Source organism: Dysidea avara, chromosome 2 (assembly GCF_963678975.1).
Source record: "Dysidea avara chromosome 2, odDysAvar1.4, whole genome shotgun sequence".
Classification (NCBI taxonomy): Eukaryota; Metazoa; Porifera; class Demospongiae; order Dictyoceratida; family Dysideidae; genus Dysidea; species Dysidea avara.
The window spans coordinates 2,292,430-2,316,556 of NC_089273.1; the positions used below are offsets into that span (position 1 = coordinate 2,292,430).

Genomic DNA, 24,127 nt, shown 5'->3' on the forward strand with positions numbered 1-24,127 from the left:
ACACAAGAGGCATGTGTCCCCCTCACTCAAAATAATCTATACACAAGATGGAGATACTCTAATAGAGCAGTCAGTAAAATAGTCTAATAAAATAGTCAGACTCACTGTGTGTAACAATATTTAGAATCCTCCACTGAGTATGAACACTGTAACACCAACCGATGGGCACACCTAGCTGTGTAACCTGCAAGGATTTTTTTTGTGGCTCAGTCCTTTACGTGTAATATGACAATTTACATTAGATTCTATAGTGCAACTTGTGACTGACACTGATCTCTACATGCACCTATTGATCAATGTACAACATTTAGAAAGATTGAAAAATTTCAAAAATTTTAACCAAAAGTTTCAGTCCTGAAATATGTAAAGCACTTAACTCATCTAGGTACAGCTTATAAAGCTACTATACCTACTACCCTGATTATGGTGCATCCCTCTTGTCAAACCCTGGATCCACCTCTGAGGTGAGTTATCAGCTGAAGTGTAAATGTAATTCCTGGATTAGCCCATATGATAAGCATGACTAAAGTAAGGATTAAATTTGTACTTTAGTTTATGATTCCCCTTGTTGACTTTATTATTGTAACTATTCCTTCTAGCCTGTAAAATTCCTTAGTATTTGTTATACTTTTTGTAGACTTTATTCATCACTAGTGAACTACTATAAAACTACATCAAAGGATAGAATAGTGCCAGATGTATGAGACTACAATTGTACCTTACAACGTACACTTCTATAATAGTTATTAATAAGAAATACAGTCATTTCATATAGTTTTTGACTATGAGCTTCCCTTTTCACTGACCTACACACTAACAATACATGAAGCTACATGTACTCTACAACCAATCTGTTTACTTCAACTGCTGGAGGAGTGATGCTAAAATCATGGACAATATTCTTTTGAAATAGGAGCACAAACAATTGGTGCACTACCATAACGTTCATTGTTAGTAAAACGATATGAAACATAAAGGAGGACAAAGGCAAGTCCATGCTGAGTGCATCATACATATTGCTTTACGCCAAAAGGTATCAGTCGGGACAAAGTAATGTCTTACAGTAAAAATCTCAAACCTTGTTAATTTTGTGCTTGCAGTAGACATGTTAATGGTATGGCAAGCATACATTCTTGATAAAAAATGCTACCAACAATTTTCTGTTGCCATTGTAATCCAACGGTACTGGATCACACTGGGTGCACAATGCATACATATGCACTAAATGCATCATCCATCCATTCATCTATCCTTATGACTACATAGGCTTGGGCCTACTATGCTTGAAATTTGTGACTGGATTTGCAAAATGCAATTTTTCATGCACAAAATTTGACCCATATTTTGAGACTTCATAATTTTGGTCTCACAACATATAACTGTCTGAAATTTTCCATGAGTGTAACTTCAGTAACTGGCTATAGTTTGATAGAAACAGCAGCTTAATCGGTGTAAGGTGACAACTGTTACAACATGTTGTTTACTCACATGTAAAATGTTTAGCCACAAATGTGACAGAATTTTGGAAAATTGCCCATATGGGCACTCGTGAAATAATTAGAATTTTCATGTTTAGTGGGTTACTAATAAGAGCAGGGGACAGTTTTAAATAATTTCAAGACTTTTCTTGTAATGTAATGTATTGACAATGACTTACAACCAATAACAAGTAAATTTGCACTATAAAGTTTGTGATTTGATCATTAAATGTGACCCAATTTTGGAAAATCAGTCTTAATGCACACTTGAAATACACAGAAATCCACACTTATATGAGTCACCACTAAAACACTTATGCACCTAGTACAATATTTAAAGGATTTTGTGTAATTTAGGGTGCTCACTACTGATCTAATCATTGTAAAGCTGAGTAGATGCTTGTAATGTCTTATTTTAATCATAAATATTCCATTTGTAAAATGTGACATTAAGACTCCTTTTCCAAAATCCAGTCACAAATATTTTTGGTGTCACGCACCCCTATGGGTGATATCCAAAATTCCGTCACAAATCTGGTCACATCTATATATTGATAACTCCTTCCGGTACTTCTGAAAAATGTCTCCCTTATATTGTCACACAGTATCTAACCTACAGTACTATTTCCACGTGTTTAATTAATACCCATCAATACTGGAGCTAGTTGTTTCAGTTCTCAAGACTCCATTCTGATAAATTTCTCCAGAAGTAATTTATGGGCATATAAGAAGCATATTTTGACATAAACATCAGCTAATTAGCTTTCCAGCCACAACTAGTTGAAACAAAGTTAGTTAGACTATCTTCATGTAGTGAAGCAAAGTATTGTTTGTGATAAGTCTTGCAAAAATACGGCTTGTGGACACATAAAGTTTCCTATGTTTTAACTTTTTATGTCACTAAGCTATAGCCACACAATTTTCAATGTCAATTCAGCATTAAACTGGCTATATACTGCAAGTTACATAATACAGATAATCTGTTCTAGCATCGAGATTTACCCTGTATGTAGGCCTGATTAAAATATGCTCAAAATTTTGCCCAGATCCTTTCAGGAATTTCCCAAAAATTTTCACCTATTACACTTTTCAGGTGTTCCCATTATGCTTGCATTATGCTCCTAGGTTAGCAACATTAGTCATGAAAATTTTAATCAGTGAATGCTCTATTAGAGTATGTTACTATGAAGTGGCTGTTTTATTAGAGAGTATCGATCTAAGGTGTTATGTACAATGATTTTGAGTGCTCTATTACAGTTTGCAGTTTTCACTGACTACTCTATTAGAGAGTATTGATCTAAGGTGTTATGTACAATGCATTTGAGTGCTCTATTGCAGTTTGCAGTTTTCACTGACTACTCTATTAGAGAGTATTGATCTAAGGTGTTATGTACAATGCATTTGAGTGCTCTATTGCAGTTTGCAGTTTTCACTGACTACTCTATTAGGGAGTATCGATCTATTTTCATGGAATTAAGCTCCATAGTTTGAAACATCAACCTAATATGCCAGCATTATGCTGGTATAATACTTCAGCCTATTATGCTTTTTATTATGCTGGCATATTTGATGCAGGCCTACCTGTATGTGTTCACATTCCCTATTTTCGCAGGCCTGGTCACATTATTTCAATGATTTTCTGTTATTTCATCAGAGCCTACATGCCACTGCTGCTTGTATTTCGCCATTATTTAAGATTGAACCATTAAAATTAGTAGAGTGTACAGCACCAAAAAATAAGCATTTTGTGCACTTTGTGATACAATAATATTGTGAAACTTTCTACACAAATTGTACTACTCATGACATTTTATTTTAATATAGAGCCATCATGGATTTGACCTTTGGTTACCTTTATAGCCATTTTTCATTGAAAATTAGTAATATTATTATTTTGTCGTTATCTCCCTGAGGCATTATTTTACACTGTTAATACATGGTATTAAATTACAGGTGTTAATCTAAGAACTGTTATTGACTTTGATTTGAAGTTAATATCTCATTCCACTACAAATTATCATCATTTAAAAAAAATTCTTTGCCCTTGGGGTGTAAATTACTAATGAGCAAGTAATTCATAGAATTTCATGGCTAATATTAATGATCATAACTTTGGAATGCAATCACCTATTGACTTCAAATAAAAGCCGAGCAGTCCATTTTAGCAACACAATTAATTTGAAACTGTGCAAAATGATACCTCAGGGAGATAAAGTCAATTTTCAATACAAAAATGGTTGTGAAGGTCACCAAAGGTCAAATATGCAATGGCATTATATCAAAAAAATTATGTCACAACTTATATGGAAAGTTTCATAATTGTATCAAAAAGTACACAACTATCGCACTATGCTGCTCTACTACTTGTCTAAACAGTAAATTCTTGAGCACGTGTATTTCAGTTTTCAAGATTGCTGCATACATAGAGTAGCCACCTTGTGTATTGTAACCAAAATATTCTCATTGAATTGGAAGAAATGTGTAGTGGACTCTTTGATATTGGTCTTCACAAGATATTAAAGAAGTTGAACTAAAGTGTGACTATACGTAGCTACATTAACCTGGACTATTATAGCTAGCCACACTGTTGAGAGTACTAGAGATAACGGATAATGGTAATGACCTTCCTGTTCTCACTGCACATTTGCAAGTTTCTGATTAAAAACCAAACAGGTCAAAAAACCAAAGAGGTCAAATATTAGCATTTAGGTAAGTTCCTATATATTACAGCAGACTAGAGCATTTATGTACATAATAGAGACTTAGACAATAATGTGCTCAGTGACTTGCAGTGGTATAAGATATACAAGGCTCAGAATGAGAGGTGATCACGTGTTTGGTTTCAATTAATGATAGCAGATTTTAACATGACATAGCATGACTTGCTCCATTATAGTATTCGAATGTTCTCTTAGTGTATGTTGATCTTTTAGAAACTTTTCCGTCTATATTCATAGTTAATAATTCTGGTTCAACTTTCAGTTTAATCATATTAAAAAGAGATAGCCATCAAATTCCACTGATTATTCACTTGGATGCCCAATAATTCCAAAACTATGTCTGTAAATGGCTTATTGCAGTATTCTCATAAAAAATGATTATTTTAAATTAGTTAAGCTGGCACAACAGGTACAAATCTACTTACTGTGTATAGATCTTGAGATTGTAAATCATACCCACATGGCCTTTTTTATTCTGGTTATCAGGCATGTATATGAATGGGTAAATATTAAAAAATTTGTACGTGCATATATGGTACATTCTTTGCATACTAGCTAACTCCGCAGATCTCCATTTCACTTACAAGACACTTTAAAGCACCTTTTCTAAAAACTAATGGTATAAACCGGCAGACTGGAGGGTTGACTGGGGTAGAAATGCAGTGTACTGTTGGCCATTGTTATGCACGTTACATGTAACATGGATGGTGTAAATGAATAGTAGCAAGTGTTTGCCCCATCAATGCCCTACTGTACTTTGTATAGTAGCCATGCCACCTACTGAGTTAATGGATTATTATCCATGAGTCCAAAAAACAGTAACTGCAGTAATTTTGTACAGATGGTTACATCGCATTGTACTAGGATACTTTATTATTGTACAATCCTTCGCATGGCCTGGTCAAGAGTGAGTATTGGAGGTTTACACCACATACAACAGCAACAGACCACAAAATTCCACTGCCTATCATAACTTATTGATTTATATTAACTTTCTAGAACCATTAATTTTGTGGTCTTGCAGCCAAACCATAGCAAATACACACACCATGAACCAATAATGATTGAGAAAATTTTAAAGCGAAAACAGCCTATTTTAACTATAAAGGAAAGTAATATTTGAAATCTTTAAAACTATTAAACCATTTCTAGCTGATCTATATAGAAGCTATGATAGTAATTACAAACTTGGTCTTTTGGTCTTACATAACATGAATTTATTCCAAAATTACAGGTGCAGTCAGAATATCTTTCAAATTACAGTGGTGGATCTATATGATGGGTTTCTGGGGTTTCAAAAGAAATCCCCTTTTAAATTTAGCTCGGTGGCAGTCTAAATACATACACATTGCTGTACTGACAATTTATCATATCAAACAGCTATATACCACTGCATTTCAGTAGCATGCATACAGCTGCACTTAACTGAAACCATTTATAGCTATTAAATCCTTAGCAACACTTCACTTTTCATTTCCCACTGCATTAAAAACGACCGAGGTAGTCTAATGGAGCAGTCAAGTAATCAAAGCTACAGCTTATAGTCACCAATTGCCTATAGTTAGCTATAGTACTTACAGTTTAAAGCATTGGATTTATTGTAATTACTAACTAAAAGTAGCCTAAATTCTGATCTTAGAGCTTCTAAATTGCAACATTTTCTGGAGAAATGTCATCAAATGCTTTATTCAGCTACACTAACTTTCAGAAACTCCCTTTTAAAAATCCTAGACCTGCCACTGAATTATGATAACACAAACTGTTTTAGTTGCTCTTCTGAAGGTGCCAATATTTCATTATAATAGTACAAACACAATCCAATAGAAATAGCATGCTGCATAACCATGGCTTTACAAAAGTGCCTCATAAGAATATGACCTACTGACCTGCATGGATGGACACGTCTCTTGATCAGCTTTTAGAGCTGATCATCTGTTGCTTGGCAATAAAGATGTAATATTTTATATGTGCTAAATGATAAAACAGATTTTACATAAGAGGTAAAAGCAAAATGAAGTCTGTATTAAACTTCCGCATAGGTAAACTTTGCTCTGAGGTGACTGTTTTTGGCAGTCTGAAATACAGGCGTGGTGACTCTCCTCGGACTTTGTGAATTACTTTCCCTTCAGGTTTTATAGGCATTTATCAACTGAAAAACAATGGTGCAGGTTGTAAACTACCCTATCCCTTACAGTGGCTAAAAGGGGGCATATCCCTATGTACATGAAAAAAAATTAAGAGCAGCTTTGGGGCTTTGTCTAGAGAATTTGTGAGAAAAAAACGACATAGTTAAACTATAGAAGATACATGTATGCATAATGAGTGGTTTGTTTATAACAAGGCACAATCAAAAAATTCTTGAATTACTAAGTCCAAGAATTACAATAAATTAATTATGTATTATTGCACAACCAAAAACATATTGTTTAAGTTCACAGGATCATGTGTACACTATATATCATTTTTTTTCATGATTTGGGGTTTTGATTTTTTAAACCAGGTTGGGTGCACCCCTGGTTTACTGAAATTGTTTTCAGAAAAGTGTGTGTGTGTTATGTGTGTGTATGTGTGTGCGTGTGTGCGTGCGTACATGCGTGCGTTCTTGCGTGCATTCGTGCGTGCGTGCTTGCGTGTGTACCTATCTACCTATGTTTGTCCGTATGCACCAACGTGAGCAAAATCATAAATGGTAATAGCAGCTTGCACATAAGAAGTGAAGGCGAAATGAAGTCTGTTTAAATTTCCGCACAGGTAAACTTTGCTCTAAGTTGGTTTCTTCTCGGTGGTCTGAAAAACAAGTATGGCGACTATTCATATACTTGGTGAATGGTCTTCCCTTTCAGTGTTATAGATGTTTAACATCTTTAAAACAACATTAAAGGCCTCTTAGGATACCAGAGATAGTGTATCCTTTGGGTAGAAATGGGGTGTTACCCATACTTACGAGAACAAAAATGATAGGAATCCTCGAGGCTTTCTCTAAACAATTTGTGTGAGAAAACATGATAGACACACTATAAAACAGTTAAGAAGATACTTTTGTACATAATTTGCTGTTTAAAGTGGTTTGTTATAGTTACGCTTCCTTAGCTAACAGTGTAGAGCAACATAATTACCGCATTACACAATAATTCATGAATTATGAAATGTGCTAAATTACTGTGACAGTAATTACAAATCTAATTGTCTAGCTGAATTAATAATAACAGTAGCATGAATATATAGTACAAATATATACATGGTTGATTACTATATGGTTAGAATGGGATAGTATTAACTGCATCAGCACCTGGTTTTTAGAAGTAGCATTACATCAACTTGTTCTTAATCCAACGTTACTAAATATTTATGCATTCTTAACTTCTCATTAATTGAAATGGAATTCAAATGTTGTCATAGAAGTATGAGTTATCCCCATGCCAAATAGTTAAAACTATGAACCAAAACTCAGACCAATGAAGAACCATGATGATTCTAAGGTTTGAAGAACATCACTTGTGAGGGACTGACAAGAAGAATAATGTGTGTAGTTGCTGAAATATGGCAACGAAGTGGTTTTAAACAAGACACTGTGGTCACAAAATAAAATTTTAAATTCATGTCACAAGCACTAGAAACATTATTTCTTAGAAATGGCTCCACCAGGACCTAGACAAGAAGGCAAACTAGTAGTATGTTTATACAAAATGTTAACAACTTGTTTGACAGTCCTGATTTTTGGTTCAGGGCATTATTGAGCAAAACTATGCATGAGCTTACAGGTGTGTCAGTTGCTAAGTGTGTTGTTTCTATATTATCTTGTACTGTTACGTGTGTTTTCTTGTACATTGTAACTGTCCAGTCAGCACCCTATTATTCTCCCAACAATTTAAGCCTGTTATCAGCTGATACACAACACAACAACATCAAGCCCATCTTAATTACATCATAAATATTTTGTTCGACAGTCGCTCACTATCCCGTAACCTTAAAGTAATAAATCAGTATTACATAGTTGGTTATTTCCAGATGAGTTAACTAGATGGATGGCACCTGATTTTTAGAAGCAGCACAACACCAACTTGTTTTGCTTAGCCACTCTCCTATACTACCTACAGAGCCTTTCCCAGAAAGTGTCAATTTGCTAACAACATCAAAGCCATTAGATTTTGTTTATTATATACATTCCTTTAACCACATCAAAGGTATTTTACAAGATATAGTAGTGCAGCACTACTCTACCACTCTTTAAGGAGCACCCTCTAATATGTGAAAATTTTGGAAAATTCCAGAAAGCAGTTTAGGTAAATGTATATTTGACTCAGGCCTTAATTATGCTCTTCAATGCTTCCATTATACTTGCATTATACTTCTACTGTGGGTTAACAACATTGCTTACAACCATCTTGGAATATTATAATCAGTAAATGCTCCATTAGAGTATTCTACAGTATTACAAAGTGACTGTTCTATTAGAGATTATCTATCTAAAGAGCTATGTATCATGCATTTAAGTGCTCTATTGCAATTTCACTGACTGCTCTATTACATAGTATCAATCCATTTACAGAAGTTAACCTCCAGAATTTGAAACATCCACCTAATATGCTAGAATTATGCTGGAATAGCACCCTATTATGCTCTTAATTATTCTGGCAAATGACAGAGGCCTATTACTACTTATTTTTACCCAAAATTATAATGGCATATTCTATGAGTCTCCAATAAGAGTCTAGTGTAGTTGAGTATTTTTTTATTTAGGAATTGTGAATGATTTTGCTTCTACAGCATAGAATAATGTGACTACTATAACTAATATTCATACATGCATCAACTATAGCAGCCTTCAGGTATATACAGTAACTTCATCACCAAATCCACACCATCAGGCTAGATTCAGTAGTGCAATAACTGTATGTTGAACCTATATTTCAATTTTTTCGTTGCTTCATTATCCGTATGTATATTTGTGTTGCTAGAGATGCATCTGCCAAGTTGTACGAAACAGGATACAATGGCAGATCCACGATGGGACATTTGGGGCAAATGACTCCCCCACCTCCCCCCATCCCTAATCTCGCCTCTTACCTTGAGGAGTAGCCATATAGCTAGCTATATTTTTGACTAAAATACTGAACTTTATGTCAGGCCAAGATCAATTTATAATGCATGAAAATATGCACAGCATTTATTGTTACAAATTCACTAGTAATCAAAGCAAATCAGTCAAACTAGCCGTAAAATTGTCACTCAACACCTTCGGGCATACTAAGCAGCCCTAAAATAATTATTGTGTTGCATTGCTTTTAAAGACATTAATAGCCTTTTAAACAGCTTTTAAGACTTCACAACCATCTGCAAAGGTAAAAATGGCAAAATCAACACTGAGATACTATTAAGAGGTGATTTTTTTTGCTGCTTCAAAATTCAAAAAATACAGCAACTAACAAGATAATCTGGGTCTCCCCAACCACTTACAACTTAGCCTGTTTGTGTCCCTCCCCTTTCCAGCTGCTGGTTCTGCCCCTGGGATACAGTGAGAGTGACTGTATTAATGTACAGTGTTTAACTAGGTACCAACCTATTATGCTTTCAAATATTTGCTGTTCAAAGTATAAACTTGTTATGTTCACAGTAAATATGCCTTAGCCATTATTAACTTTAACTCATGATCAGAAGAAAAGAATTGTTGTCAATGATATAAATTTGACATTTGGCAGCTTTCAAAGTAGTTAGTGACTGTTCTATTAGAACATGTAAGTATTTTCTTAACAATGGACTATAACTTAAAGTAAGGAATAATTATTGTGTCCACTACACTACAGTGCTGATGTATCAGTCACCTACTGTATTATGCACAAAATTATACCAGTATATAATAGGTTGGTAAGTTCACTTGCCTGAATATATAGGTGGCTTGCATCATGCAATGTTCAAAAACACCTTTAAATAAATCAAATACATTGTTATATAGTGACATGCATATATTAAGCCACAATTTTTAGTTGCATATGTCACATTGTGACATAAAGCAAAGAATCGCAAGAACTGTTACTTTAAAGGTAGACAAAAAAAAGTGAAAGTCTATTGTGCAGGTGGTAAGACCAAGCTCTCCTTATCAACTTTGTAGCATTCCAAAAATACTAAAACTTTCTACTCAAAAAAGCATGGAGTTGTTGGATGTAGTGCTTCATGCTATCAAAACCCACACTTCATTATGCTCCTCTGAAGCAAGATTGGTTTAGAATTTTTACAAAGCTTGGTTAGCAGTACCAGGAAACAAACAATAGCATCACTGTTAGACTTTTCCTGAGTCACTTATCCACCTGGCAGGGAAAATAATTATCTTATGCATATCTTGCCAGTGGTGCCATCACAATCATTTCTCCTTGTGTTTCTCTGCCTCAACCTGCTGTACTGGACTCTTAAACATAATTCAAACAAGTTGATGTTGTGATACAGTTTTTTCCTCACCTTAGGCTTCCTTATCCACAGTTCTGGAAAAATTTACCTGTGGAAATCATTCAGCTGTTGTCTTAATGCACCGAGGGTTTAGGTTAAAAATCACTCACAGTTGAAGACAGAGTAGTACCCTTTGTGACTAGGAACATCGCAAGGGTTGCAGGAATAATTTTGGGAATAGGTATGTTTGGGAACCAGACATTATACCAGCATTTTAAAGCAATTGTAAAGCTTTAACAATGAGAAAATCTGCAAATTATACAACTACATTATATACTATAATAGAACAGTCAACAATTGCAATAGAGCGGTCACACAATTTCACTACTCTATTAAAGCAGTCACTTGGAATAATGAAATTCTCTAATATATTAACCGGCTATAAGAATAGAGCAATATTTAAGAATGAAAATCAAAGTAAATGGTCTAATATACACCATTTAACAGGAAAAAAATGGGCATAATTTAATTTATCCAAAGCACATTTTGAGCACTTCCCAAATGTATAATGCTCAATTTTAAAAGCATAATATGTAGCCACATGCCTAAGCATTAAATCTGTGCTGTACTACAATGTACATGTTTATTACTTGTACATAAATTGAATATTTAATATGATTAGCAAGGTCAGCAGTTCTCTACTACTTATATACAAGTGCAATTTTACTATACCACAAAATGATACGGTCTTTAAAACATGCTTTGAGTTAAAAATACATAACAGACAATGGAGATGAATGTATAGTACCAGTTAGTTTATAAAAATTTTAAACAATATGCCTTTGAGTATTCCAAATATGTACATTATCTTACTGAACACCTCCTTACTTTATAATATTTTAGTCAATTATTTAATGTGTGTAGGAAAGACTACTACTACTACTACTACTATAACCAGCAAAACACACTATAGTAAAGTTTATATTAGCCAATACCAAATTGGTACATAAGGCTCATGACTAAGTAATAGTTTAGTGTATACCTATAAACATTTGCAACAATTACTTACCTCATCCTTTATAGTAATATCAGCTCCTAGTTGTAAATATAGCCTGACACAGTTTATTTTGTTCTGCTTCACTGAATAGTGTAGTCCAGTATAACACTATACAACATGTGATGGAGAATATTATCACTATGTTTGACTAAGATAAAATATTACAAGTTGTTAATTAAATGTTATTCATTTGTTAATGTTTGTTTACACTGTATATTCCATAAGAATTATCTTTAAGATACTTGCTACTCACTCAGGTATACATGCAGTTATAAAATTAACCATTTAACTGTTACTTTACAATCAAGTACATGCTGAATTTAGATTCTACCAATTAAAGTAAAAAAATCAGTTAAATTTGTTACTTCAAACACACGATTATACAAAACAAATTATACATTCAAATAACATGTTACCCTTTTATATAGACCTATGTGAAGCCACACTATACTGAAACTGTAAAGCCTATGCAGTATCTACCATATTGTCCAGTAAGGTGTTAAAATGTTGGCAATCAGAATGCAGTGTCAGTGTAAAGTGTTCATGTAAGCTGAATATGAAGTCATACCCATTAAAGTGCCTACAGTCTTTCACTTGAATATAAGCCAGTTATATCACAGCAGTTGTAGATATTAGCAGTTGTCCTTGGCTGTGTGAAGCCATATATATGCATCAAAGCACTGACAGTCTTTTTCTTGATATAAGCCAGTTATATCACAGAAGTCATAGTGTAGTTATTAACACTTGTAGGCAGAGTCAAATATGCTGCCCAAAATACTTTCAGGAATTTCCCTAAATTTTTACATATTAATTATATTATACTCTTCAGTGTTCCCATTATGCTTACATTATGCTCCTAGGTTAATACAATCATATTGAAACATTTTAATCAGTGAATGCTCTTATTAGAGTATTTCACTACAAAGTGACTGTTCTATTAGAGAGTATTGATCTAAGGAGCTATGTACAATGTATTTGAGTGCTCTATTGCAGTTTGCAGTTTCCACTGACTGCTTGCTCTTTTAGGGAGTATCAATCTAATTAAGCACCACAGTTTGAAATATCTACCTAGTACAGTGTATGCTAGCATTATGCTGGCATAGCTCTCCAGCCTATTATGCTTTTTATTATGCTGGCATATCTGACACAGGCCTAAACAATTGTCCTCAGCAAATATAATTATAACTTATTAGTTAATCAGATACTTCAAATCACAGAAAATTGTAAAATTGTAAACAAAGGCACAAGTATAGAGTTGAGGCTGACTAGTTATCATGCTTGTTTATGGTATCACTTGTAGTGACTGTTCCCTTGCAAAACACTATTAATGGCAACAACAATGCATCTTTTGGATACTTAATATAACATCCAATCCATAGTGTAACTCTTGTCTAAAGACAACAGTTAGTTGGTTAGTTAGTTAGTCAGCAGAAAATTTCATTGACAATATGATCAGAGCAACTTTGACTACACATACTGCACTGCCAAGATGCATTGAAGCTATATTATAATTTCTAAGCTAGTAAACAGAAATATTCATGATTCCTACTATTTAGTGTTTCCATACTATATGATTAGGTGATAATATTAGGCGCAGGTAGCAGGTAATGTGTTATGAATTAAGGGATAGTAAGTAAACATTGCTAGTAGGTTAAATGAGAAGTGGAAGTAAAAACATTAGTTACTGTAGCTTGTTAAAATTGTCAAGGTTATTCAATCACAGAGCTACAATGTAACAACCATCTTAAAATGATGAACAATATCAATACCTTGTGGTCATTTTATTTGAACCATTAAGCATACAGTTAAGAAACAAAGTTGAGATATTTCAAAGGGTAATAAAAGATGCCTTAATGGATATATGGGTACACTGACAGACTTTATACACTAAACTATACAGGATACACTAAAATCAATGGTAAATGTACCATGAAGCCACCTAACTTCAAAGGAAATTTCAGTCTTATATACCCTAGCTGGCCATGGTACATTTAAATTAAACCATGGCCTTGATGTGGGACCAGTACTGCCGAATTCGTTATAATAATAATTATAGAAACTCTAGCTGAAATCGATTGTGGGAAATTATTATTTGTCACGTGACGAAATGATACTTTCGATTTTGCATCCTACAATACTCAGACTGAAGCTATTTGTCACCCTTGCCTTCCTATGAGTTGAGAAATGTTGGTTTAAGGTGAGAACTAGTGTTATAGCACATTAAGAAGCGATCCGCCGCATTTTGGAATGTGGACATACCCACTTTTTGAGTAACATGATATAAACACTCGACAATAAAGCTTACCCCTACAGATGTTTAGTAAATGTTGTAAACTGTATATAAAACAATGCAACAGCTTTAAATACTCGTAAAATAGCTAAATTGAACTTTTCCAGGATACTCTTAGGACTTGCCCGTTCATGTTTACAACGTAGTCACAACGTTTTGTACTACAATCGAATTTCGCAAGTTGGTCTATATAATGAATTCAGTGTTCTGACTCGTATCTTGGGTGGTTAATCACCCACGGGCTATCAGCCTGCATTGGGCATGGTACATATCAGTTGTATCATGTGCCCTCGTGATTTGCCTGATATGTACACCCATGTGCTCTCGGCCTAACGGCCCTCGAGCTTGGGGTGTACATATCAGGCAAATCACTCGGGTACATGATACTACTATTACATGTACTAAATAACACATTAATGTTCTGGAAATAGTTATATACAGCTGTAGCAAGCTACTTGATTGAAAACGTACTTTCTGGTTTACATCAATAGTAGATTGTAGGTATCTTACCAGTGTATTACTTTATACTGAAATGGTATAACTGAGTGATCAGCATTTAAAAATAATTACTGTGACTGGCTGAGCAAAAACATACTGTTTTTGCAAAATTTTATTTTGAAACCAAGTAAAACTATACATGTAACATAAAAAAATTATAATTGTTTCAGAATGCAGTGAAACTAGTCTCAAATTAATAAAACTTATACACCATCAGATTTGCTATTCATGGGAGCTAGAAATCTTTGTTATATTTTTGTACAGTGAAGTGTACCTGAGTTATTTATGATAAGTTTAGTATAGTCATTTCTTTATTGCAATTACCTTCTTCTTTGTGCACAACAGAGGAATATAGGGAAAACAGTATACCTTAATGGATTAGTAGTGAAGAAATTTAGCAAAGTACTGCCTTCACAGCTTCATGAGTACAATGATCGATTAATCAAGTACCTTGTATTCTTTGGCATTATAGTTGCTGTGCAAATTGTGTTGCAAATATGTAATGCCATAATTATTATTATATTATATTATATTACTGTGCAAGACCTCAAAAGTGAGTATAAAAGCACACTATAGTTATAAATTTAATAAGGATTTAAAATGTTCTACACTTGATGAATTAATTACAGATTCCGGAAGATTGTTCCATTGTCGAATTGTTGAAGGGAAAAATGAGTAGTGGTAGGAGTTGATTCCAAGACCATTCAATACAAAAGGCTGAAATTTTGGCAGTCTACTGCTTTGTTACTGGAGACAACAGAAAATTGATCTCTAAGTATGTGTGAAAATGACTGTAGCTGATCACATCATGCACACTCGGTGTTAGGCTTTTTCAGTGTACTGTATGCACTTTACACTTTGGCTTCTGGATGCCCATTCAAGATATGCACAAGATATAGATATCTAATCAAAAACAGCTAAGCTGTAAAAAAAGGTGCGGCCCCAAAAAAGCCATGGTGAAAAAAGATGTGAAATCCAAGGTGGCGTCCAAGAAATGGCTGTGATGGTAGGTTAATAGTAAAAATTTTAATAACGACAATCAGGTGAATTTGGTGCCGCTTGGTCTTGGCACCAAATTCACCAGAATTGTTGTTATTAAAATTTTTACCATTAACCTACCATCACAGCCATTTCTTGGCCACCACCTTGGATTTCACATCTTTTTTCACCATGGCCTTTTTGGGGCCGCACCTTTTTTTACAGCTTAGCTGTTTTTGATTAGATTTCACTTCTTTTTGTATTTGTATACCCCAAAGCCAGCCTATGGCCGGCTTTAAGACTTTTAAAACTATCTTTTTTTCTTTACCACAGGAAGAAAAAAAGATGAAGCAGATGTACTTTAAATATTTTATCAGTAAATGTATACAAATTATATATATGACATATATAAAATACATAATATGTGACCGGATTTGCGAAAAGGTACCTTTTTCAAACACAAAATTTGACCTATTGTTTGATCCTTGAAGCTTCATAACATTTTGGTCATTGCATACAATCGCCTGAAATTTTCCGAGTACAGCTAAAGTATCTGGATACATTTTGAAACAAAGAGCAAGTTGATCAGTATACGGAGTCAAAAGTTACATCATTTTGTTTGCTTGCTTATAAAATGTTTGGAAAAGGTACCTTTTCGCAAATCCGGTCACATATTATATTTATTACAGAACTCTCCATGGTGGTTTCTATATAACTGAACACTCTACAAAGTGACTTCTTCTAGCTGATATTTCTACAGGGTGATTTGTTTGTAGCTGAACTCTCTTCATGATGGTTTCTTCGCAGCTGAACTCTCTACAAGGTAACTTCTTCTAGCTGATGTCTCTACAGGGTCACTTGTTTGTAGTTGAACTCTCTACATTATGGTTTCTTTGTAGCTGAACTCTCTACAAAGTAACTTCTTCTAGTTGATGTCTCTACAGGGTCAGCTGAACTCTCTACATGGTGGTTTCTTTGCAACTGAACTCTCTGCAAGGTGGCTTCTTCTAGCTGATATTTCTACAGAATTTGTTTGTACTATAGCTGAACTCTCTACATGATGGTTTCTTTGCAGCTGAACTCTCTACAAGGTAACTTCTTCCAGCTGATGACTCTACAGTGTCATTTGTTTGTAGTTGAACTCTCTACATGATGGTTTCTTTGTAGCTGAACTCTCTACAAAGTAACTTCTTCTAGCTGATGTCTCTACAGGGTCACTAGTTTGTAGCTGAACTCTCTACATGGTGGTTTATTTGTAGCTGAACTCTCTACAAGGTGACTTCTTCTAGCTGATCTTTCTACAAGGTGATTTGTTTATAGTTGAACACTCTACATGATGGTTTCTTTGTAGCTGAACTCTCTACAAAGTAACTTCTTCTAGCTGATGTCTCTAAAGGGTCACTAGTTTGTAGCTGAACTCTCTACATGATGGTTTCTTTGCAGCTGAACTCTCTACAAGGTAACTTCTTTAGCTGACCTCTGTACAGGGTGAATTGTTTGTAGCTGGGCTCTCTACAAGGTAACTTCTTTAGCTGATCTCTGTACAGGGTGATTTGTTTGTAGCTGAACTCTCTACAGGTGATTTGTTTGCAGCTGAACTCTCTACATGATGGTTTCTTTGTAGCTGAACTTTCCACAAGGTAATTTCTTCTATCTGATCTCTGTACAGGGTGAATTGTTTGTAGCTGAACTCTCTACAAGGTAACTTCTTCTAGTTGATCTCTCTATACAGGGTGATTTGTTTGTAGCTGAACTCTCTACAGGTGATTTGTTTGTAGCTGAAATCTCTACATGGTGGTTTCTTTGCAACTGAACTCTCTACAAGGTGACTTCTTCTAGCTGATCTTCCTACAGGGTGATTTGTTTGTAACTGAACTCTCTACAAAGAACTTCTTCAAACTTATCTCTGTACAGGGTGAATTGTTGTAGCTGAACTCTCTACATGATCGCTTCGTTGTAGCTGAATTCTCTAAAAGGTAACTTCTTCTAGCTGATTTTCTACAGGGTGATTTGTTTGCAGCTGAACTCTCTACATGATGGATTCTTTGTAGCTGAACTCTCTACAAGGTGACTTCTTGCTGAACTCTCTACAGAATGAATTGTTTATAGCTGATCTCTCTACATGATAGTTTCTTTGTAGCTGAACTCTCTACAAGGTAACTTCTTCTAGCTGATGTCTCTACAGGGTCACTAGTTTGTAGCTGAATTTCTACATGGTGGTTTCTTTGTAACTGAACTCTCTACAAGGTGACTTCTTCTAGCTGATCTTTCTACAAGGTGATTTGTTTATAGTTGAACTCTCTACATGGTGGTTTCTTTGCAGCTGAACTCTCTACAAGGTAACTTCTTTAGCTGATATCTGTACAGGGTGAATTGTTTGTAGCTGAGCTCTCTACAAGGTAACTTCTTTAGCTGATCTCTGTACAGGGTGATTTGTTTGCAGCTGAACTCTCTACATGATGGTTTCTTTGTAGCTGAACTCTCTATAAGGTGACTTCTTCTAGCTGAACTCTCTACAGGGTGATCTTTTCGTAGCTGAACTCTCTCCAGAGTGATTTTTTTTAGCTGAACTCTCTACATGATGGTTTCTTTGTAGCTGAACTCTCTACAAGGTGACTTCTTCTAGCTGATCTCTCTACAGGGTGATTTGTTTGCAGCTGAACTATCTACATGGTGCATAGTTTCTTTGTAACTGAACTCTCTACAAGGTGACTTCTTCTAGCTGATCTCTCTACAGGGTGATTTGTTTCTAGGTGAACTCTCAACAGGGTGACTTGCCTGTAGCTAAATTGTCTATCAGATTAACTGGTTGTAGCTGAATTCCCTACAGAATATAACTTGCAATGTAATATAATTATTTAATGGAGGAAGTTATAAACGTAGCCGAATGCTCTATTACTAGTATTAGGGTGACTGTTCTATTAGAGTATCTCTATCTCGCATTTGCAACACGTAGTTGGCTTTCGAATCCTGACTCAGTGGTTTGTAATCCGATTCTTCTGTACTACTGCAAGGACTTTCTATGATGATTATTCCAGCTACACACCGATTTTCAGCTCATTGCTCTAGGCGGTTTGCCTGGTACGCGTGAAAACTAATAGTTTTTTATTTATAAAAATCGATTGCGTAATTGTGACACAGGTTGGGTTTTGTGTCATATCTCCATGGTCTTTATCTCGATTCTTTTCAAACCACAAAAAGACACTCCTACGCGAATAAGCGCTATCATCGTGACACTGATTGGTCCGAATACAAATTGCTGCAGAAAGAGGTAAACTTTATACTTAAACACCAGCACAAAACATATGTGACAAATCTTGTATCATCATCAGACAACAGAAAATCTCTTTGGCACTACCTGAAAACCCGTAAGCAAGATTACAATGGCATTGGTACATTAATACATCCCGAAAATGGCAATGCTTTAATACACCCAATTGAAAAGGCAACTGTTTTAAATGATCATTTCAAATCTGTATTCACAACTGATGACGACAGCAGTACCATTCCTGACAAAGGTCCTTCATTACATCCATCTCTACCAGCATTTGAAATCACTGAACAAGGAGTTTACAACATTCTAACCAACTGTGATCCATCAAAATCTCCTGGTCCAGACTCCATACATCCACTTGTACTAAAGACAACAGCAGCTGAAATTTCTCCTATGCTTACTCACATATTTAAACAATTGCTAGAAACTGGAACTGTACCATCCCAATGGAAACATGCCTATGTCAGTCCAATATTCAAGAAAGGCCAAAAATCTGACCCAAAACACTATCACCCCATCTCATTAACATCAGTAATATTCAAATCAATGGAACACATTATAGTAAGTCAAATCTGGAAGATCAAAATATTCTTTCTGACAGACAGTTCGGATTTAGGTCTAAGCACTCTTGTGAGTCACAATTATTTATCACCATCAATGACATTGCCAAACAAATAGACACAAATTTACAAGTTGATGCTGCAATACTAGATTTTTTCTAAAGCTTTTGATAAAGTATCTCACTCAAGACTCCTCTACAAACTAAGGCACTATGGAATAAGAGGGAATGCATTACACTGGCTTGAATCCTTTCTTCATGGTCGCACACAGCAAGTTATAGTAGAAGGTTCTAAATCATCCACTTGTGATGTAACATCTGGTGTTCCCCAAGGGTCTGTTCTTGGACCAGTTTTATTCTTGATTTATATCAATGACATCATTGCCAACATCCAAAGTGAGATCCGTCTTTTTGCAAATGATATCCTTATTTACAAAACCATTAAAACACCACAAGACCATAAAATAGTTCAAGATGATTTAAACTCACTGACAAGATGGGCAACTGACTGGCACTGTGAAAAAGGTGGGATATAATATGGTATTTCCAGTGGCTTATTGAATACAAATAAACCTTAATATATATCCTGTATTATACTCATCTTATACTTTAGTATAATGCATACTATACTATTGCATGTATGGTTTCAGTTTAATTACCACAATACTTGAAATAGCTTATATCTGATATAATTCCCACATTATACCATCACATATATGGTTTCAGTATGTTTAACACATTAACTAAAGCCTTATGTGGGATTGTTAGTATAATACAGGTTATACCAAGCTTTTTTGTATTCAATAAGCCACTGGACATACCATCTTATATCCCTCTTTTTTCACAGTGTGGATGATGGAATTCAACATCTCCAAATGTAAAATTTTACAGATAACAACACACCATAACAAGAGTACTTTCACATACAAAATGTCCGACATTCCACTGGCTACAGCATTAGAACACAATTACCTTGGAATCCATCTCCACCACAAATTATCATGGGATCCTCACATCAATTACATCTGTAACAAGGCAAATCGACTCCTTGGATTCTTAAAAAGAAATCTCCACAATGCACCATCAGAAATTAAAGAACACGTCTACAAACAATTGTTCTTACCATCATTAGAATACTGCTCAACCATCTGGGACCCCTATCATCACACTGGTATTAGTAAACTAGAAATGATTCAACACCACGCTGCTCGTTTCGTTTTGAACAAACCCTGGCACAGATCTAACCAAAACCATGATAGCATCACAGACATGCTAACCAGTCTTGAATGGCCTACACTTCAAAACAGAAGAACAATTGCTAGACTCACCTTCCTATTCAAGATTGTCAGGAACTTACTAGCAATGCCTGATCATTGCTTACCGTCACCAACTCCAGTGTCCTCCACCCGTGCTCAACATCCTCTCAAGATAACTCAATTGCAAACAAGAGTTGATGTGTACAAATACTCCTTCCTCCCTCGAACAATTATTCAATGGAACTCCCTTCAAATTCCTAACATCAACACAATAGATCTTGAAACATTTAAGAACGCTGTAAGTAATATAATATAATATGTGATTGTAATGCTCATTAGCGTGTTGCCTCTAGTGGGCTTTGCTAATTAACAATAATAATAATAAAAATCGATCATAACTCCGTGAATATCCATCGGATTCCTACCAAAGAAGGTACTGAGATCCGCCTTAATGAGCCCTTCAAGTGTGCCAAATTTCAGCCCGATTGGAGCAAGCATTCGTGTTTTATGGCGGATTTTGCGAAGTGTGGGAAATGAAGTAGAAGAAGAAAAAAACGTAGAAATTAAAACAAAATTTTGTTCGCTCGTATCTCGGAAATGGTTGGACCGATTTTCTTCAAATTTGGTATGTAGACTCCCATAACTGGCCGGCACGTCTGTAGCAAATTTGGTTCCAATCCGATAAGGGATCACAGAGATACATAGGTGTGAAAATTGCATTTTCTTTCTTCCTGTTAATATACTCACAGTGTGGCGCGCCGGCTTCTTGGGCCGCACGACACACTATCGTGTGTCTTGATCTGTGTCGGTGATTTCTAATTCAAAACTAAGTGCACAAAATTCTAATTCCTCCGACCCTCGAATTGAAGATTGATAATGGAAGATCTAAATTAAATCAAGGGTTTTTACATACAGTATTATTTCTTATGCTTTTACCCTCATTTATAGAGATCTGCAATACATATCGATACGGCAATATATCGATACAGCAAATAAGTATCACGATACGATACTGTAGACTCTACTTAGAAAATATCGATATATCGAAGTTTTCTAGTAGAAACAGTCAGTGATTGCTCTATTACTGTAACAGTGATCTGGATACTAAAATAGAAAGCCTCTCATTTACCTGTGCTTAGAAATGCAACGTTACGAAAAGCCATACAAATGCGCGTACATTAGTGCTGCTGTTAACGCCTATTATGGCTAAAATATTCTTACCAGGGTCTTCTAAATGGTTGCACTTCAAGTATAAAGAACTGCACCATGCACTAAGAAGTAAACAATCTACTGATACTAGCCATCTTGATTACTCATTAAAATGCGGAGTAATCCGGACAAGCCTTTGTGGGATATCTATGGTGGGAGCATGCATTAAAATGTTTGTGGTAGCTAATTGTCTGGTGGTGTAATAGAGGCAGGTATCCAGGTAGAGATGTGCTTTCATATTAACACACTAGCTATTTGTCACACTGTAGTTTATCATCACTCTCTGAATAACTGAACCAAGAAATTTGTATACACAGTGAATGTAGAATCAGTGTTGGCTCTTCAAGGTACAGATAAATTGGATATTGTTACAACTATTGCTAATATGCCAGTTACACTTCATTATAGTATCGTGATACAGTATCGTATCAAACAGTTTATTGATGGTGATACACGATACACAAAATGCACTGTATCGCAGAACACTACTCATCTAATCCTTTTGTTATTGGTACTCTTCTTATTTGTGGCCATTCTATTAGAGTAGATAAATATTTTTAAATTTCTACTGAAATAGATTTCCATACTATAGAATAAGGTAGTTTGTATCAAGCAATTTTCAAAAACACTTCTCTGACTCTGAATATGTTGCTGTACTGAGATATCAAGAAACAAAATTTACTTGTGATGTATGTATGATCAAGCACATTGTGAAGTAGCATCAAGAATGGGAGATACTCTTGTTACATATTTTACAATGGGAAAGGCTGACAAAAAATGAAAATCTTTAGCTGCACAGTGTGGGTGGTGATACCAAGCTCTTCTTTTCAACATTGTAGCATTCCAACATTCAGTACTGAAGAGTTCAGCTTGAGGTTCTGCTGGTAAAGAATAGTCAAGCTGTTTCTGCAGTGATTTGCACGTCTCCTTGGTGCTCCTCAAGCTAGTTTGCTTACAACGTTGGGTGTGCAGTACCAGGATAGAAATTATGGTACCATAGTTAGACATACACTTTACTTGATTTGCTTCTCAGGGACAATACCCTTTTGTATATGACCCAAAATCTTGTGATAATGTCACACTGTACAATACAATAAATATACAATTATTATTATTAAGGGGAAATTATTGCTTGGACAGAATGGCCAAATTTGATTGGACATTTCTGAAATTGTACGGCCATAAGATAGAGGTGTACTATCCCCACAATGTAAAGCACAAGCCTTGTAGGGGTCTGAGAGTATCCCCCCCCTCCAAAAAAAAAATTTTTTTTTGACAAGGATCACTCTGAGATTGAATGAGACCACTGTCAGCTACTTATCACTGAACTTTATTTTATGCACATACATTTTACAGAGAATTAATTGTGTTTATTAATTAGTAATACATGTACAAAATTTGTATAGCTGCATACATAATTTACAAAACAAACTATGAATCAATCTATTGTACAGCCAGTTTGTAGACTTAGCTGGGCTAAATGCTTTGTTACAAAATTAATGGTGTTGAGTCAGCACAGATTGAATTATAATTATCCAACTAACTATTGTTAAAGTTTCTCTTGTGAATTGCAATAGATCAATCTTACTCTCAAATTTCAGAGCACTTTTTATCACCTGACTTTCATTCCACTCTTTAGCCAGCCAGTGCATTCTCTACACATTGTAACCACAAAATGACCATCTTATACTTACCTCCACTTCACAAATATCACTTTCTTTTCTTCTCATGGAAAGCGTCACTTGTGTAGTCAGTGGTAATCTCTTCTTCACAACATCGACTTAAACCCACAATTGATAATTGGGGTAAACATGAAGTGCAGTGCTCTGGCTTATGCATGCGCACCGAGTCGATGCTTCAACAGGATCATAAGTTCGAGCAGCGATTAAATAGCTTCGGTAAGGAAAGGTAATGATACGACAACAATAATATAATTGTTATAAAGAAGAGTTACAGTTGTGAAACATTTGATCGGCACAAATGGCTGACCAACAGGCTACATTGATCGGTCAACAACATTACTTGGTCAGAAAATGTGTGATGGCTGACCATAATATTGTACTCTAAAACTATAGGTTCTCTTACCCATTGTACTTGGTAGGATATACCAGACATGCAACCGAGGGGTCAGCAACCAACCAATTAGCACCAAAAATCACCTACGAGATTTCAGATATTAGCAAAGATTTCAAGATTTCTGAAAATTGGTGCATAGATTTCCAAGGAGTTTTACAGAAAATCGAATGTAATTTCTGGAGATATCCAATGGATTCCGATCCGCAATAAAAGATTTTAGATTTTGAAATTTCTGGAAATTTTGGTAAAGGTTTTCAGAATCAACTTAAGAGATTTTAAACTTGTTGCCAACTAATGCACGAGTCTCACTCTTTGGCTAGTAATCTCATGCCTAACCCTCTGTTTCTCATT

General features: G+C 35.2%; 1 protein-coding gene across 3 annotated transcripts in view; it reads right to left on the minus strand.

The window, feature by feature from the left end:
* LOC136246433 (TNF receptor-associated factor 5-like) overlaps window positions 1–20,771 on the minus strand; it is a 37,707-nt gene extending 16,936 nt beyond the window's left edge. The window contains exons 1-3 of one of the 3 annotated variants that reach the window (XM_066037871.1): window positions 20,617–20,771; window positions 20,208–20,567; window positions 11,649–11,744 (exon numbers count right to left, since the gene is read on the minus strand). In XM_066037871.1, coding sequence (XP_065893943.1) covers window positions 11,649–11,744; window positions 20,208–20,219 — 108 coding nt within the window. In that variant the 5' untranslated portion in view covers window positions 20,220–20,567; window positions 20,617–20,771. Of the gene's footprint in view, window positions 1–11,648; window positions 11,745–20,207 lie in introns of all 3 variants that reach the window. The other 2 variants (XM_066037874.1, XM_066037873.1) reach the window with 2 other exon arrangements.
* Between the last annotated feature and the right edge of the window lie 3,356 nt (window positions 20,772–24,127).